The 20,091-nt window shown below is 33.7% G+C and overlaps 1 protein-coding gene, 1 non-coding gene and 1 pseudogene across 2 annotated transcripts; all 3 read left to right on the forward strand.

The window, feature by feature from the left end:
• Nucleotides 1-1,149: 1,149 nt before the first annotated feature.
• Nucleotides 1,150-2,155, forward strand: LOC105785902 (actin-depolymerizing factor 5). Its single transcript, XM_012612091.2, has 3 exons — nt 1,150-1,256; nt 1,351-1,610; nt 1,858-2,155. The coding sequence occupies exons 1-3, from the start codon at nt 1,236-1,238 to the stop codon at nt 2,006-2,008; spliced, it is 432 nt and encodes a 143-aa protein (XP_012467545.1). The 5' UTR covers nt 1,150-1,235; the 3' UTR covers nt 2,009-2,155.
• A 2,451-nt stretch (nt 2,156-4,606) lies between these two features.
• Nucleotides 4,607-4,680, forward strand: TRNAT-AGU (transfer RNA threonine (anticodon AGU)). Its single transcript has one exon. It is a non-coding gene; the product is annotated as a tRNA-Thr (tRNA).
• Nucleotides 4,681-11,157: 6,477 nt separating this feature from the next.
• On the forward strand, nt 11,158-13,165 carry LOC105785900 (subtilisin-like protease SBT1.6; annotated as a pseudogene).
• Nucleotides 13,166-20,091: the final 6,926 nt, after the last annotated feature.

Consider the following 20,091-nt stretch of genomic DNA (forward strand, 5'->3'; position numbering starts at 1 on the left):
ATAGGTTATTTAAAATTTTAATAAATCACCTATAATTCTTAAATAGAAGAATAAAAGTATTTCAACAACATGCTCGAACCCACAAATTTATCGCTAACAACAATACTAATATCAACTAAATTAAAACTCAATCAATTATTTAAATTTCTTTCATTAAATTGATATGATATTATTACAAATAATGATTTTATTAGAGCATTCTTCACTTAGTAATTATTATACATTTATTTATAATATATTCAATTTTTAATTGAATTTTGTGTCAACTCATTTGGTGAAAATACAAAAATTGAAATTATTTTTTAAAAGAATTATGCCATCTAATTTTTATTCACTATTCTTAATTAAATAAACCATTTTTCTTTTGTTAAAATTTGAAGTACTCAATACAGTTCACATCATTCTTCATAGTTAGGAAAATACTATCCACTACATTTTTTTCTAAAAGTATTTTTCAAAACAAGGGTAAAGTCAGGGATCAAAATTAAAATTGTATTCTTTTATAATAGTAAAATGTAATTTCACCATTTTAATATCTATATCTTTATAATTTTTAACGGATTAAATCAAATTTTTAAAAAAATTTTAAAGGAGTCTAAATGAAAATTTTGCAATTTTAAGACTAGCACCTAAAGTTTTTAAATATATATAATTTTTTCGGTCCATATAGTGTCTTATATAATGACTAAAAAACACTTCCTTTATTAAAGCACTAGGAAATTGCTTTTAATTAATAATAAATTAGCACATTTTGCTAAGCAAAACTAGAAACGGAAGAATTAAAGTTGTTGGTAACGTATCGGTAGATATATATATTTTATTATAATATTGATATCAGGCTATTTTATTATATATATACAAATATATCTCAATTATGTAGATACAAATATAAAATTAATAATTATGTTTAATATCTTAATTGAATGATGATATTTTATTTGTAAGTTTAATTATAAAAAAAGTTAAAAAAAATATTAAAATTTTATACCAATATTGGTACAAACCGATATAGGTTAAAATTGACCGAAACAATTCCAAAATTTTGACCCAAACGAAAAGCAAACCGGTTTTCCAAAATCACATCTATTTTATTGCAAATTAATTAGCTGTAATTATCAATGAAGTTTAGTGGCATTTTCCTACCTTGCTCTTTATATAAAGCTCATCACCACTCAGTTCTCATCACCTTCAGTTTCAAGTCTCTGCATTTCACTGATCAAACAGATTCAACAGCAATGGCGATGGCTTTCAAGATGGTACATATATCCCAATTTTCTTTTCTTTTCTTTTCTTTTCATTTCAACATCAATGATTTGTAATCTAGTGTATTTGGGTGTATGAAAACAATAGGCAACAACCGGGATGTGGGTCACTGATGAGTGCAAAAACTCATTCATGGAGATGAAATGGAAGAAAGTCCATAGATACATAGTGTTCAAGATCGATGAGAAATCAAGGCTGGTGACCGTCGATAAGGTCGGCGGTCCCGGCGAAAGCTACGATGATCTCGCTGCTTCTTTGCCTACCGATGACTGCCGTTACGCTGTCTTTGATTTCGATTTTGTCACCGTTGATAACTGTCGGAAAAGCAAGATCTTCTTCATTGCATGGTCCGTCGCCTTTTCTACTTATTCCGTCACTACTATACATTTTCTTATAGGAACTCATTATTTATACAAGGGTAACATGGTATATGGCATACATAAAGAACAATAATGAAGAGTATTATTTTCTTTAGTGGGTTAATAATAACCAAATAATTGAGGTTTATATTAGAATGGTTGGGATTTATGAATTGGAATCTAAGTATCTCTTTGTTTTTTCATTATTATTAATTAAGAAGTTGTTGGATTATAGGTCCCCAACGGCATCAAGAATTAGGGCAAAAATGCTGTATGCTACATCCAAAGATGGGCTGAGGAGAGTGCTAGATGGCATCAGTTATGAAGTTCAAGCAACTGATCCAACTGAGATGGGGATTGATGTGATTAAAGACAAAGCTAATTAGGATTTTAATTTGAAACATAAAATCATGTTTATTACCATCTTAATAACCCTTCTCTTGTTGTTACTATTTAAACTTTTTTGGGGGGCTAGATTTTTAGCATTAATCTTCTAATTTATAAAAATATTTATGATGTTCCATGTTTGGCTATTTGAGGACAACCCCTTTTTTTAAAACACAAACTATCAGTGGTTCAACACCTAACTTGAACACCACATTAATTTGTTTGCCATGTTGTCTTCATCAAACTTGTTAAAAGATGTAGCAGTTTGGTAATCCTTGATTTTAGGCTTGGATTAATCGTACATAAAGTTTGCCAATTCAATAATAGAGAGCATCTTTTGCTTTGCTTTGCACTACCCATTACATGCTTCTAATTAACCCCATCTTCTTTACTCAACACTTACCATTTTAGGGAATATATTCCCTTTGTTATCTTTGATACAATAGCCTATACATGTTTGAAGCGGTGATTAAAATTTTCGTCATTCACTTACATAATAAAAGTTCAAATTATGTTGATGAAAATAGTTGATTACTACATATACATAATTTGACATTTAATTTTGAGGGATTAAATTGCCTAGAAAAATTGCATTCACATTGAACATGTTTCAATCATACAGTTTTTTATCTAAATAATATAAAAATAAATAAATAATTATTGAAATGAGATAACAAGGCATTATTTACGAAACCAGGCAAATTAAACAATGCTCACCAGTCGGCGACACCAACCTCACTTGCTATCAATTGTTACATTGATGATTAGTTTCAAAAAAAATAATTTTTTTGTGCTGCTTGAGCAATTGGCAGCATTGGTATGTATAATGTAAAAAATACGCCCTTGAAAAGTATGAACACAGGCCAAAAAAAATTATTTTTTAATGGTTTCGCGGACGTATCAAACGGCACTGGAATAAATTAATATATAAGTTTTTTTAAAGATTAAAAAAAAGTCGAAAAACGGATTTAAAGTCAAATCCGTGTGATGGCACCGGCTTGACGGCCTACCACCGACATGACAGGTCAGTCACGGGTTCGGCTTTCATTTTGGTGAGGCTTAGTGAAATAGCCATGGGAGTGGAGGCTGGATTGCCGTTCTCCACCTTTTTTCTTTTCAACATTTTCAAGATATACTAGCGTCGTTGAAGCAAAACACCCCCCATCTACTTGCTTCGCCTGTATACTAAGGAAGTACTCTAATAACACAACTTGGTGTGAAGTTACCGTACTAGTGCTTCAATGCCATCGCCAGTAACTAATATATCACCAAGACATTAACGTATAAAACTAGATACATAACATCAGTCCTTTCTTTTAACAAACAAAGACGGATGAAGATCGAGACTGACTACAGAATCTCCAAGCATGGCAAACCAATTATGTGGCTGTTGCACAGTCGAGAAACCACGTGAGTACTGTCAGTGCTCTGTTACTCAAAACTCTGAGGTTGAACCATTTAAACCTCCTCAGTCCTCACCAATAGTCACTAAGAAAGGCGTTGTTAAGGTCAAGCTGTCAAATTTGTCACTTACAGCAAAGGTTAGTAAGATGTGTGCGGACTACCCTTAGCGACTAACCGGGCCTTACAGCAATCAACCGTCCCATCTGGATTTCGCTTTACTTTGGAAGCCATTTGCAATCAACTGGCTTCTTACCTTGAGGCAGTGGTTCCAACATCCAAGTGCCGTCAGAAATTAAAGCATTATACTCAGTTACAACAGCTTCTCGCCAAATTTCATTACTCTGCGTCTTCGAATGTTGGTGGCATATCTTCACTCACAGTAGTGTGAAAACATTTTGGGCCAAAACCCCAGCTTTACTCCTTGTAGTAACCATAAGAAGCGATTTATCATGTAAACTATACAGCACCTTGGGCCTTAAGGATTCCGCCATCAAGCTGAGCTATGAGAAATTTTGGGCCGAAATTTTTGTTCTTTTCAACATCCAGGGATTTCAATCTCAATCTCAATCTCAACTATGACTTTCCAGATATTATGTACTTAAATGCATTTTAATACATTATTTGTAGATTATTGTAATAATAATGATGTCAATTAAATAAAAATGCAATGGAAAAAATTAATTTCATAGCAAACAATTGTTGATAAGTTATAACTGTATTAAATGCATTCCAATATAATTAAATAGAATGTAGAAAACAAATTATATACATTATTAAGGGAATTGTTCGAGGCTTTTCTGTATTTAATAATTACATTATATTTTAACTAAATTCAAAATCCAATGAAACTGAGATTTCAAACGAAGGAAAAGATCGGGTAATGTTATTTTATTCCTCCACAAAATCCTAAAGGCATTAAATTTCTTAGCGTTGGACCGTTAGTATTTAGACAAGTACAAGATCCTGTTTTCAAGGTTAGTTCCTGTAAAAACATCCATGTACAATGTAATAGAAAATCCCATTGAAAACAGTAGCCCGAGTGGACATTCCAACAGACAAATGTCACCTTTTAGCGTCAACACTCGACCCATTTTCCGCCTCATTTCCAGTTGAAATAAATGGCCGCGATGACTGATGCACACTGATTAGCTTGCAATAAATATTTTTAGAAATTTCAAACAGTTATATGTTAGGCTCTCGTAGCTCAGTTGGTTAGAGCACCCGTTTAGTAAGCGGGAGGTCTTGAGTTCGACTCTCAACGAGAGCAAGACTTAAAAATTTTCGCTTCTTTTTCAGCAAAAAAAAATGTGTCAAATGCTGAGTCAGCAAGAAAGCCAACAACAGACACTCTACAGATTATCTAGCCCAAAGCAAGCCAGACAGCGTGGGACCCATTTTCTTGATGATCGAAATGATCACATGTCCGCCACGCCACAAGCCTCGATGTATCTATGCCGTCCATTTTGACTAATTCGGTGGTTTGAGATACAGCGAAATGATCGCAGTTTGTACCCGCATTGTGTTACGTTCGATATCAACCGTCAGATGTTTTTGCAAACATAGCCGATTAATCCATTTCGTAAGCTAAAATGGAAGCGCACAGTCTAAGATGTCTGTGGGTTTCCCATCCATTTCACTTTTGGTTAAAATACTGAAGTCTCCCAGATTAAATTAGATGCTTTTGTTTTTGTCCCTATAGCTCTAATGCTTTTGTTTTTGTCCCTATAGCTCTAATGCCCCTTCAACTTTTTCATAATTGCCTTTTGTGATGTAGGTTAACAAATAGGATTTTTTTTTAAATTTCATTATACGTTCTGATTATATATTCTCTTTTTGACATAATGTTTAGAATTATTTATAACCTCTCTGTAACACCCCTAACCCTTATCCGTCACCAGAATAGAGTTACGGAGTATTACCGGACTTTTTAGATCAAATACAAACATCTCATATCATTTAACATACATAACAGAAACTATTCATAAATCATTCATATTGTCCTTTGTATGAGCCCTTGAGGCCCAAAATATGCGTTAGAAATAAATAGGGACTAAACCAGAAACTCAGAGAATTTTTCGTAAAATTTCAAAAATTTTCTTAGGTGCAGGGGACACACGCCCGTGTGGCCAAGCCGTGTGGCTCACACGGCCAAGAGACATGCCCGTGTCTTAGGCCGAGTGGGCATTCGATGTGAGGCACACAGTCGTGTCCCAGCCTGTGTCCATTCCCGTGTAACTCTCTGACTTGGGTCACACGGCCAAGCCACACGCCTGTGTGCTAGGTCGTGTGATATAAAATTAAGGTGCAGGGGTTACACGGCCATGCCACACGCCTGTGTGCTAGGTCGTGTGAAAATACCTGGACATTCTGTTTCTCAATTTAAAGGATGCAGGGGACACAGCCAGACCACACGCCCATGTGTTAGGCTGTGTGTCACACACGGCTGAGACATACGCCCGTGCCTCTACCCGTGTAGACGAAATTAGGCCATTTTAAGGCCATATTTCACACCCATTCTTTATTTCAACCTAAACACCAAATTTCATACTTATAAGCCATAACAAAACTTTCAATACAACCAATTCTTAGCTCTAAAAATGTCATATTATCATACATATCCTAACATTCTAAACTATACATTAATCAATTCATACATTTGATTACCTATATCAACCATGTTTTACCAACTCATTCGTTAGCATGCTTAAAAACTATCCATCAATTAGCCACATCTATACATATATCAAGCATGACAAGACTATATATATATATATATATATATAAGTTGATTTGAAATATAAACAAAATGTAATTCTTAACATTTACACAATTCAATCCAACCCTATATATGCCATATAAATCATAATGTACATTGCAAAACTATCGGAATGAGCTGAATAGTGTGACTTGATGTGATGATCCGATCTCCCGACCTCACGATAATATACAAGGACATTAAATAACACAAGTAATGAAGCTTAGTAAGTTCGAAGGGTTAAAAGTAAATCTTACCAAACCTACTATAACAAATCAATTAAGTAAATCATTCAATGTACACTTCCTGCCACATCACAAAATCAATTGATCATTTTTCTTATTTTAGATCAATACCAATAATAACCATAAGTCTTCCAATATAAATTTCATATGTCACTTACTAAGTTTTACTGAATTGGAGAACGGCTTACGGATATGAGTATATCGTTTTCAAAAGCCCGAAGGCTGAACTGAAGCTCATGAGAGCTAAACGGAAACTCGTAAGGGTTGAATGGAAGCTCGTAAGAGCTGAACGGAAACCCATAAGGGTTAAACAGAAGCTCAATAGAGCTGAACGGAAACTCATATGAGTTAAACAGAAGCTCGTAAGAGCTAAACGGAAAGTAAACACGAAAGTTCGCAACAAATTCTGAACTTTGGTTTACTTGGGTAATTTACCGTCAATTCTTCCTTTGTTGTCGTTCGCCACACAACGATTGTACTAAATCCCGCGTTCCATTTAAATCCGGATATTCACTTCAAATTTATAATTTAACAATATTCCATTTTTCAATAATATACTAAATACATAAAATCATTCATCAATTCAATATAAGTATTAAAATTTAACCATAAGAACTTACCTGGGTTAAATTGTAATATTTGTAGAAGTTTAGGGACTATTCTGTTAATTTCCTTTTTTTCACGAGTATCTACGGGCTTCTAAAATATAAAATTATTCATTCATTAACGTATATTTCAGTTCTAATTCACTTCACAATTAATACCCTCAATTTTTAAAATTACACAATTACCCCAACTTTTACAATTTTTGTAATTTAGTCCCTTACTAAGTAGTCTATCAAATGACCTGATTTTTCTCAATTGAAAATTTATCTAAATATTCTAGGCTATCATACAGCCCTCGGTAAACAGAATTTAATACCAAACCCTAATATTTAATCTTTTCACAATTTAGTCCTAAAATTAATATCTATCAAAATTATTATGTAAAATCGTCATACAAAAAAATTAAAGCTCTAAATTCATATTATTTCATCAAAAAAATCCAGTATTCATCAATGGTAACTTTCTAAATTTCGAATAAAATCAAAAATTAATGAAATAGTTAGTTGGACCTAATTGTAAAAGTCTCAAAAACATAAAAAATTCATGAAAAGGGCAAGAATTGGACTTGCTTGAAAAAAAATATGAAAAGCCAGCTGAAAGGTCCTCCTATGGCGTTTTTGGACTGAAAATTAATGAAGAATTATCTAGAATTCAATTTGGTCATTTGATTTATTTTTAATTTCAACTAATTTACCATTTTGCCCTTAATTCACTTTATTTTCTTATTTTTTTCACACTTATGCAGCCTCAGCCATCCCAAATATGTCTATTTACCCTTTTAGTCCTCCTTCATTTACCACTTGGTTATTTAATCACTATTTCTTTAATTAGCAAATTTTGCATCTTTTTCAATTTAGTTCTTTTAATTAATCAACTATCAAAACGTTAAAATTTTCTAACGAAACTTTAATACTACCTTAATGACACTTCATAAATATTTGTAAAAATATTTATGGCTTGGTTTATAAAATCGAGGTCTCGATACCTTGTTTTCTAAACCATTTAACCTAATAAATCCTTATAAAACACAAATTACTAATTCAAAAAAAAAAAAATCTTCCTAAAATCACATTTGACTCGTAAATAATAAATAATAAAATTTACGAGCTTACTCATTGGATTTAGTAGTCTCGAACCACTTTTTCCGACACCACTGAAAATCAGGCTGTTACACCCTCCTCAACTCATAAATAAGAGGATAAAGTGCTTCAATACACTCAAACCCACGCCCTCTTATAATGACAACAATGCACATACCATTCGAACTAAGACTCGATCGACATTAACGGATTCTAATATCTAAATTCAAGTATGTTATCTATAAAAATAAAGCATATTCAAATATCTATTATTAAAAAAATTAAAATGTATTTATATTAAAAAATGTTGTGATAAATATAAGTTTAAAAATTGTATATTTTGAGTTAGGTAAGTATTTTTTTAAGTTTTGAATAACGAGTTTAATGGTTTTTGGGTTGGTAATTTAATATAAATATAAATATATATAATTATTATTTAACATATATAATTAATATAATCTTTTATAATATAATATATTCGGGCCAAAAAGTCTTGCTCAAGATTTTACCCAAACCCATTTTTTGGATGGGAACCTTAGAATCTGAACTGGTGATTCGACTCATGAATAGGTCTACACACAAGTGAAGACTATTAAATTTATTTATTACTTCTTGTCGATTAAGTCTTAGTTTGATTGGTATAAGTATTGTTGCCAATGCGCGAGGAAGTGATTCTAATGCGCTGAGGTAAATTATTCTCGGATTGAAAAAGAATTATAAGTATTGTACGGGGATAATAAGAAAATTGTTTAGTTACAAATGAGTGGTATTGGAATTCAAATTCACATTGCTGCTCATGTGTTGATATTTTTATGCATATTGATTTGTTTTTCATCCCATCAGTTTGGTATGCCTTTCATATAATGTGTATTCAATCAATGCGCTTTTTCATTATTATTACCAATATTTTCATTTTCTGCTTTACTATTTAAATATAATATTCTACCCTCGATGGTTAACGTTTAACTACCAGTTGATTACAGAACAGTGGTGTGTTAAATTTCTATATTTGTCGTTTATTTTGGGGTACAAAATAAAACCTGTTTCCTTTTCATTCTTTATTTCATACGCACCTTTTTATTTTACAATTTATTAATTGCACCTTTTTAACATATTTCTAGTACTACTATTATTATCCATCTGATCAACGCTGATGAATTATTTTGTGGGTAATTTACCAAAAAAGCCTTTTTTTTTTAATTATCGAAATGGGTCGGGTAATTTATTATTTATCAGAATGGGCCTTTTCTAGCAAATCGCGTCCACGTCAGTGCGATGTCAGGGGACGTGCCAGGAAATCGCGACCACGTCAGCGCGCTTTGCTGACGTGGCAACAAATCGTGTCCACAAGGGGGCAATTTGTTGCCACGTTAGCAAAGCGCACCGACGTACGCTGATTTGCCTAACGCGTGAAACAGTGCAACTAATGAAATTTCATGTATATAGTTGCACTAAATTATTTAAATTATTTATAATACCTAAATTATCCCTATTTATTTGTTATATTACATAAAATACTTCTTTGAAAATACAAAACATTATGATAGCTAATTTAAAATTTATTCTCCACAACTAATGAAAATCATTTAAAATACTAAAACTAGATCTGTCTGAACAAACTATAAGAAAATCTCTGGAATGCTGTGATTTCTTCGTCTTCAACGAAAGATCTCGAGAACGATCACGGTGAGGAAAGCTTGTGCTTAATGAGGAAGCAAATTTGGACACTCGGAATCATCTAACAATTATGCAGAACAGCAGCCGTCTTTCTTCACAGCTAAAACATCATCCCCAGAGCCAACATTGATGGTTTGTCCCTTGGGCAATGTTGTTTGATCATTCCCTCCTTCGAGTGCTTTTCGACTGATCATATGATGTATTTGAGTTCGTACTTCAGTGAATGCATGCTCAACATTTGTAGATTCAAGGACAGATGTTTCCATAAAGAAGCGCGTACACGTGGGCGCGACTTATCTGTTTACTTTTTTCTCTAAAACCTTAAAAATCCTAAAAACCCTAAAACCCTAAACCCTAAACCCTAAAATCCAAAAACCTACAAGTCAGGAAATCGCGACCACGTCAGCGTGCTTTGCTGATGTGGCAACAAATCGCGTCCACGAGGGCGGTTTGTTGCCACGTCGAAAGCGCTTCGACGTGTCATGATTTCTTGGCATCGCCCCCGACATCGCTACGACGTGGACGCGATTTGTCAGAAAATGGCCCATTCCGGTAAATAATAAAATAACAGGCCCATTTCGGTAAATTTATAAAAAAAAAGCTTTTATTGGTAAATCAGCCTTATTTTTTCACATTATAATATCATAACCCCTCAGCTACCCCATTCCTTTCCTACAAATCATACTCTTTTATTATTAAGGTTAAAAAAATGAAAACAAAATCTCACTTCTCTTTTATTTGTTTTAACTTATCTTTAGTCCCTGTACTCTTCAATTCTTATAATTTAATCTCTTACTTTTAATTTTTAAAACCTAGTCTTCTATTTGTTTGGTTCTAAAAAAACTAATTGGACCGAACAACCTTGGTTGAACTTCTGTCATTTATGTGTTAGATAAAAATTCTTCAAATAAGTATTGCTATTCAAACCTGATTAAATTAGCCGATCAAAGTAATTGAATCGAAAATCGTTTAATATGTCAGTTTGGATAAAGAAATTGAAACTAACCTCTAAACGAATCACTTAGAATTGATAAAAAATAGAAATCGAGTAAAAAAAACTAAGTTATAAAATTTTCATTTAACTTTTACAATTTTTTAATTGTTGTTGTAGAACCGAAAATATTATGCTTTGGATGGTTGGGTTTTTAAACAAGGTAAGCCGAGAGTTTAAATTCTTGAACTTGAAATAGTACAAGGACTAGAGTAGAGTTAGACTCGTTAAATTTGAACAGTCAAACGAGGTCATTTTGTCGTTGATTAATTAAAGTTTTTAAATTAAGGGAAAATAATAAGAGATAATAATGAGATACTCTCTTTTATAACACTCCCATATCCTAAAACTCACTTTAGTTCATTTCACTCTTTCACTTCACTCTTTCTCAATGGCTACTTTACTCTACAATTTTCTTCCTTTGCTTGTTCTTTTGTTTTTCTCTAATTTTCTGAAATCATTTTCCACTGATGAAACCGTTAAAACCTTCATCTTTCGTGTAGGTTCTCAATCAATTTCGTTTATTTTCCCCACACACTATCACTCGCACACTTCTGAGTTTGCTGAGCCAACTCGAATCCTCCACACCTATGACACCGTCTTCCACAGTTTTTCTGCCTCTTTGACCGAAACCAATGCTGCTTCCCTCAGTAACCACCCTTCAGTGCTTGCTGTTTTCAAAGATCACTACTGACAACTTTACACCACTCGCTCCCCTCAGTTCCTTAGCCTGCAGAACCAACACGGGCTTTGGTCGGATTCTGATTATGGTTTTGACGTTATAACCGGAGTTTTCGACACCGGAGTCTGGCCCGAAAGGCGAAGCTTTGTAGACACGAATCTTGGACCAATTCCTGCTCGTTGGAAGGGAGTTTGCCAAACTAGACCTAGATTTATTGATAAAAACTGTAACTGCAAACTCATTGGAGCAAGATTCTTCTCTAAAGGTCATGAAGCGGGGGCGAGACAGGGTGGTCCGATCGATAGGATCAACGAAACAGTCGAATTTATATCGTCGACAGATGCTAAAGGTCACAGGACCCAAATGGCCTCTACGACCACCGGAAGACATGCATTTTGCTTCAGCATGAGAGGTTACACTACCGAAATAGCGAAAGGCATAGCCCCAAAAGTGAGACGCAGTTTACAAGATATGCTAGAAGAGTTCAGGTTGTTTCGACTCTGACATTTTAGCCGCTTTCGATACCGCTATCAACAACGACGTTGACGTAATTTCAAATTCTATCGGTGGAGGAGATGAAATATCCACTCCATATTATCTCGATTCCATCGCAATCGGAGTATACGGTGTGGTTTCGAGAGGGGTATTTGTTTCATCCTTGACTGGAAACAATAGACCTAACTTAATGTACATTACCAATCTTGCTCCTTGGTTGGTCACTGTTAGAGCAGGAACAATCGACCGAAACTCCCACTAATGTCATCCTCGATGATGGGCGGAGGTTAAACGGCGTTTCGTTATACTCCAGCGAGTAGTTAAAAGGAAAAATGTATCCTTTGGTTTATCCTGGAAAATCTAGAGTACTTTCAGCTTCTTTATGCATGGAGAATTCACTTGATCCAAATGTTGTTAAGGGAAAAATTGTAATCTATAATCGAGGGAGTAACCCAAATGTGGCTAAAGGCATGGTTGTGAAGGAAGCTGGTGGTGTGGGCATGATTCTTGCCAATGGTGCTTCAAATGGTAAAGGTTTGGTCGGTGGTGCCCATCTTTTGCCCGCTTGTTCTCTCGGGTCAGACGAAGGAGATTCCGTGAAATCATATGTTTCATCGTCCCCGAATCTGACATCTACCATTGATGTTAAGGGTACTATGATCAGCATCAAGCCAACTCTGATTGTGGCTTCCTTTTTGCTAGAGGACCTAATGGGTTAAACCTTGAAATTCTCAAGTCGAATTTGATTGCTCATGGGGTTAACATTTTGGCTGCTTAGACTGATGCTGTTGGCCCAACTGGCTTAGACTCTAATAAAAGGAAAACAAATTTTAACATCCTCTTAAGAACCTCCATGGCTTGCCCTTATGTTAGTGGTGCAGCGGCATTGCTGAAATCTGTACACCCTGATTAGAGTCCAGCCGCAATTCGATCTACTATGATGACTATTGCTAGTATAATTGATAATAAGAATCAGCCGATGATTGATGAAGCAACCGGGAAGCTATTGACTTCTTATGATTTTGGTGTTGGGCATCTAAATCTTGATTGAGCAATGGATTTGGGACTCATTTATGACATTACTAACCATGACTATAAAAGCTTCTTGTGTGCTATTGGTTATAATCCTAAGTTAGTGCAAGTAGTTACACGGTTTCCGGCAGTTTGTTCAAGAAGATGGTGGCCAATAATGTTTCATAGTGGAGGGGGACCTTTTAGCTAGCATTGTGAAGAAACAAAATTGGTGGGTCGACCACATTCAATTTGGAGTCATACATGTAACTATTGTCTAATAAGACGTGTTGAAATGAAGACTTTCTTGGGGTTTGCCTTCATCAGTACCATGAAATAGTGCTTATAGAGTAGGCGATTTCTAGTTGCATAAAACTCCAAGTTTTTATGTAATAGATAAAGTACAGAGTAAATAAATATTGGGCCACTTTTCTTTATTTTCTTTTCCTTCTGCTTGGATAGGAAAGCTAAAGAACAGCCATAAATTAAGGGAATTTCTTAGTACTTGTTTGGCATATGAAGAAGCAAACACCCTACACAAATTTAAACTGTGGGTCCTTGTAACACCCCTAACCCTTATCCATCACCAATTTCGGATCATCATCTTGCAACTCTCGTATCCGTTGAAAGAACTAAGGTTTCATTCTCAACTCCGCTAATACAGATTCATCCTTATTAAGAGTTAATTGAGTGTTCATCACTCGAAGCAATAACAAAAATGACTTTTGACTGAGTGCATCCGTAACCACATTAGCCTTTTCTAGATGGTAGTCAATAACCAGATCATAGTCTTTTAGGAATTCTAGCCACCGTCTCTGTCTCAAATTCAGCCCTTTCTGAGTCATCAAATATTTCAAACTTTTATGATCTATAAACACGTAACACTTCTCACCATATAAATAATGTATCCAAATATTTAAAGCAAATACAATTGTAGCCAACTCAAGATCATGTGTAGGATAATTCTTCTCATGTGGTTTTAATTATCGAGAAGCATAGGCCACTACTTTTCTTAACTACATCAATACACAACCCAAACCATTCAGAGACGCATCACTATAAACAATACATGGTACACCTGATTCTGGCTGAGTCAAGACCTGAGCTTCTGTTAAAATTTTCATCAACTGATCAAAACTCTGTTGACACTCATTGGACCAAACAAATTCTACGCTTTTCTGTAGTAATCGGGTTATCGGTGAAGCAATCAACAAAAATTTCTTAACAAATCGGTGGTAATATCCTACTAAACCTAGAAAACTTCGCACTTCTGTTATATTCTTTGGAGTCTTCCAATTTACTACTGCAGATACTTTGCTCAAATCCATTCGAATTCCTTCAGCTGACACAATATGACCCAAAAATTTGACCTCATGATGCCAAAATTCACATTTACTAAACTTTGCATACAACTGTTTCTCCCTCAAGGTTTGTAGCACAATTCTCAAATGATGTTCATGCTTGATTTCTGTCTTGGAATAAATTAGTATATCATCAATAAATACAGCCACAAATCTATCCAAATAAGGTTGAAAAATCTGATTTATTAAATCCATGTAAGCAGTAGGAGCATTGGTCAAATTAAATTGCATTACCAGAAACTCATAGTGACCATATCGAGTTCTGAAAGTAGTCTTCGGCACATCACACTCTTTAACCATCAACTGATAATACCCAAATCTGATATCTATCTTCGAAAATACTACATCATCTTTCAGTTGGTCAAACAAATCGTCAATACTGTTTTAGCTTTGAATCAGGATTTCAAATATCAATAATGTATGCTTAAAATGCCTCATTACCTTTACGCAACAATATCTGACCAGAAAAAGTTGAAATAATTTTAACAGTATCATTCGGATTCTCAAAATTAACTGAAATATCTTCTCCTGTCTAACATTTCAAATTAATCCGTTTCTCTCTATAATTCACTACAGCGCCATTCTTCATTAACCAATCCATTCCCAAAATGACATCAAATTCTCAAAAAGGTAGTAACATCAAATCAGCAGGGAATTCACAGCCTTTTACTTTTAGTGGATAATTTCGACATACTAAATTAACTATTACACTTTGGCCTAATGGATTAGTGACTTGAATATCATAATCAGTAAACTCAACAGGCATTTTCTTTTCTGTTACTAATTTAGTGTAAATATAAGAATGCGTGGATCCAGAGTCAATCAATACATACACAATAGCATCAAAAAGATAGAATGTACCAGCTATTATGTCCGGAGCTGTAGCTTCCTCTCTCGCTCGAATAGCACAAGTACATGCAGGTGTCCTAGCCTCTGACCGGGTAGTAGAATCTCTCATACTCGAACGAGTAGGCCCAATGACACTATTTTGACCTGAACGTTTACTTCTTTGGGAAGTGGCCATCTGTTTCTCTTTCTGCTCTTCTTCCTCTTTTTGCAATTAAGGGCAATCTCGAATAAAATGATCAATGGCTCCACATTTATAACAAGCTCCTGCCTTGCCTTTACATTCACCGAAGTGATTTTTCCCACAATATTTACATTTGGGCTTAGGAACATTTTGCACACTACCCACACTAACCGTAGGTCTAATAGCCATCCCGTAATCTTGTTGAGTCACCTTATTCTTATTTGATCATTCCGGCATTGGAGTGGCTCAACTAAAATCATCTCTAGACTTTTTAACCGGAATTGTTGGAAATGACTTGGAGGAACTTCTCTTGTAAGATTATTTATTCCTTTTGTCTCTCTATATTTTTTATTATATACCTCTTTCAATTTCTAAGCACGATCTGATAAAATGATAAATTCTCGTATTTCTGTGCCCCCAATCATCATTCTGATTTCATAATTCAATCCTTCCTCAAACTGAATACACATTTCTTATTCGGTTGGTACAATTTTTTGGGCATATCTGCTAAGGTATAAAAATTCCCTTTCATACTGGCTACTAATCGATTGCCTTATCGCAAATCAAGGAATTCCCTCTCTTTTTTTGTCTAAATACCTCTTGCCGACATATTTCTTTTTAAATTCACTCTAAAATAATTCCCAAGTGATTTTCTCTTTTGGCACCACGGCCACTATAGTCATCTACCAATTATATGTTTTCTCTTTCAATAAGGAAACAACACATCTCAAATAATCATCTGGGGAACAAGCCATTTCTTCAAAAACTCTTATTGTGTTCTAAAGCCAGTCTCAGCTTTGACAGGATCATCATCTGACCTACCTCGAAATTTTTTGACCTCACATTTTCTAAGTTTTTCGATTGAAGTACATTTACTGGATTTAATCACTAGAGGAGGTGGAGGTGCTACCGGAGGTACTTCGAACAGCGCAGTAGGGGATGAGGTTGTTGAGCCTAGCTTCTTTCTTGCATAAATTCATTAAACCATTGATTCATAAACCCATAAAACATGTTTTTAAGTTCTTGTTCTTGAGCCAGAAGAATTGAGACGTTACTGTTTGTCCCATGTTCAGATGTCTGTACTCTACCACTGACCTCATCATGTTCAGCATGTTCAGATCTTTCTGACATCTTTACAATCTATAAGAAAAACAAGGGTTAGATCAGATCATCACACTATCACAGATTTATGACATATATTTCTAGACATTTCATATACTGCATTCATTTCGAGAATTGACTAAATTGAAGCTCTGATACCACTAAATGTAATACCCCTAATCGTTATCTGTCACCGGAACAAGGTTATAGAGCATTACCGAACTTTACGACTTAAATACGAACATTTCCCAACCTTTGTTACACATACTAAGAATCAATCATATAAAACTCATATTGTCCCTTAAATGGACCCTCGAGGCCCAATATTCACTTTAGTAGTGAATCAGGATTAAACCGAGTACTTAGAGAATTTTTCCCAAAATCTCAAAAATTTTCTTAGAAGCAGAAGACACACGCCCGTGTGGCTGACACACGGTTGAGACACATGCCCGTGTCTCTGCCCGTGTAGACGAAAATAGGTCATTTTAAAGCCTCTTTTCTCACCTATTTTGAAATTAACCTGCACTCAACATTTACATACATCAATATATCCCAACCAAGAAATCAATACAAACTAAAACATGTTCTCAACATGACATAACATCACAAATATTTCATTTACTTATACCTACCTATTTAACTCATTTCATTGATTTATTAAATTCTACTACTAATTACATAAACATACATGCAATATATATCATTCACAACCACATTTCAAATTATATCATTGCCAATTCAACCCTATTCATGCCATATAAACCAAAATTTACATTGCAAAAACTACTGGATTAAACTGGATAGTGTAGCTTGATGTGTTGATCCGATCTTCCGACTACACGTTAATTTATAAAAACATTAAACAACACAAGTAAGCTTAATGAAGCTCAGAAAGTTTAATAGGTTAAATATTAATCTTACCGAACTTAATATAATATAATAAATTAAATTGTAAGTAAATCATACATTTCTCTCTGTCAAATACAATATAATCAATAAACACACTTCCTTCAGACCAATATCAATAATAATCTATAAATCTTTCAATTCAACCACATAAGTCTCTTACCATTTCTTACTGAATCGAAGAGCGGCTTACGGATATGAGTACATCGTTCTTTTTGTGCCATAGTCCAACTATGGTCTTACACATGTATTGCTATGACCCTGCCATGGTCTTACTTTGTAGTGCCATAACCTAATTATGGTCTTATCATCAAAATGCCATAGCCCAGCTATGGTCTTACACATGTATATATATTGCCATGGTCCAACCATGGTCTTACGTTCAAGGTGCCATAACCTAGTTATGGTCTTTTCATTAAAATGCCATAGCCCATCTATGGTCTTACATTTAAGAAATACCATGGTCCAACCATGGTCTTATCCGCCAATTCATTCTTTGCCACGGAACGATCGTACTCAATCTTGTGTTCTACTCACTTTAAACATTCAATTCAATTTTCATACTTTTACAATAATCTTAATTTCAACAAAAAAATATGAATAAATATATTATACCATTCCTAAATTAACAAATAATCATTAAAGTTTAACCATATGAACTTACCTGGGTTTGATTGTAAAATCGATAATAGTTTAGAGACTACTCGGCTAATTTCTCTTTTTATTGTTGATCTACGAGCTCTTGATTTAGAATATAAATTTTTTATTCCTTAGCATATATTTCAATTTCAGTCCACTTCACAATTTGTACCCTTCAAATTTTGAAATTACACAATTACCCTAACTTTTATAATTTTTTCAATTTAGTCCCTTACCAATTAGCTTATCAAATGAGTTAATTTTTCTCAATTAACACTTTATCTAAATGTTATAAGCTATTACACAGCCTTTTATAAACATAATTTAATGCCAAACCCTAAGATTTAATCTTCACAATTATGTCCTAAAATCAATTTCTATTGAAATTTCTTGATAAAATCATCATATAACAAAATTAAAGCTTCAAATTCATGTTAATTCATTATAAACATCCAAAATCATCAATGGAAACTTTCACCCATAATATCAAAAACTAATGAAATAGATAATTGGACCTAATTGTAAAAGTCTCAAAAACATAAAAATTTCAAGAGAAAAGCAAGAATTAAACTTAAATGAAGTAAAAATACAAAACCAGCTTAATAAGCTCTGTAATGGCTATTTTTGGCTAAGAATTGAAGAAGAATTGCCTAGAAATCTTTAGATTTCCTTTTTAAGCTTAATTTCACAAAATTTACAATTTTGCCCTTAAATCACCTAATTCCAAGATTTTTTTTACTTATGTCACCTTAGCTATTCTCTGGGTGTCTAATTACCCTTTTAGTCCTCCCTAATTTACCATTTATGCTATTTAATCACTTTAGCAAGTTTTGCACCTTTTTCAATTTAGTCCTTTTTAATTGATTAACTATTGAAACGATAAAATTTTCTAACGAAACTTTAGTAATACCTTAATGACACTCCGTAAATATTTATAAAAATATTTACGGCTTAGTTTATAAAATTGAGGTCAGGATACCTCGTTTTCAAAACCAATTAACCTAATAATTCATTCTAAACTCAAGTTACTATTTCACAAATCTTTCTAAAATCACATTGAACTCGTAAATACTAAATAATAAAATTTACGAGCTTACTTATCAAAATTGGTGACTTCAAATCACCATTTTCGCTACCACTAAAAATTCAGGCTGCTACAGTCCTATCCTATGGTACAAACTAAAGAGTTTATGGGGAAAAGAGTTTGATTGCAACTCATTTTCCTTTTGCTTTTATGAGAGGAAAAAAAGTTTAGGCAAGGAGGCTAACTCAATCTAAGATTACGGTATACTATCAAACACTTCAAAAAGTATTGGATGTAGAGTTAAGACACATTGCGTTTCCAAGGGCAAATGCATGTTCGAATCTTGGAGACAACATTGTTGAGAAAAGTAACAACAAATCCCAAACATAATTCAAACTGATGATAAGGCTCAATCTCTAATATTTATCACGATATTAAGAAATACTCACCAACTAAATCAATTCATTTGACTATTACAACTTATTTTTTAACTTTTATGTTGTGCTTCTAACATTTATATTAGTTGATTAATCGTTTAACTTCTAATAAGTCAAAATCTTCTTCAACAATTCATTTGAATTTATTGAATAATTGACTCAATCTTGAATAAAATGTATACATATATATAAATAGAATGTCGGTAGTGACAATATATCGCAAAGAAAAGAGAAATAAAAATAAAAAACACATAGATTTTTAAGTGGAAACCCTTTCGGGAGAAAACCATGGGCAGGGGAGAAGAAATTCACCATGTTGAATTCGGATGATTACATGAGGAGTAGACTATGTCTATTTATAGGCTTGTAAAACCATATTCTAATAGGAGTGTAGTAAGATTGAAACACCTTATTCTAATCAATATCAAATAGATGAAGCTTAATAAGGTTTTAAAAACCTTATTCTAAAATAAAATAAAAGAAGTGTAGTTATATATAGATTTTACTTTTATTTTATTTTACCACTGTATTTCATTTAAATAAGGATTCGGGTCACTTAATTCTAACAATCTCCACATTGACACGAATTCTCAATGAACAAGTTCTTCATCGCGAACTCTCAATGAACAAGTTCTCAAC

This window comes from Gossypium raimondii, chromosome 1, assembly GCF_025698545.1.
Source record: "Gossypium raimondii isolate GPD5lz chromosome 1, ASM2569854v1, whole genome shotgun sequence".
Classification (NCBI taxonomy): Eukaryota; Viridiplantae; Streptophyta; class Magnoliopsida; order Malvales; family Malvaceae; genus Gossypium; species Gossypium raimondii.

Excerpts from the sequence above, each read along its gene's own strand:
- LOC105785902 (XM_012612091.2), top strand. The coding sequence starts at position 1,236 with ATGGCGATGGCTTTCAAGATG. Across the intron at positions 1,257-1,350 it reads TGGCGATGGCTTTCAAGATG|GCAACAACCGGGATGTGGGT; the intron begins GTACATATATCC and ends TGAAAACAATAG. Across the intron at positions 1,611-1,857 it reads AAGATCTTCTTCATTGCATG|GTCCCCAACGGCATCAAGAA; the intron begins GTCCGTCGCCTT and ends GTTGGATTATAG.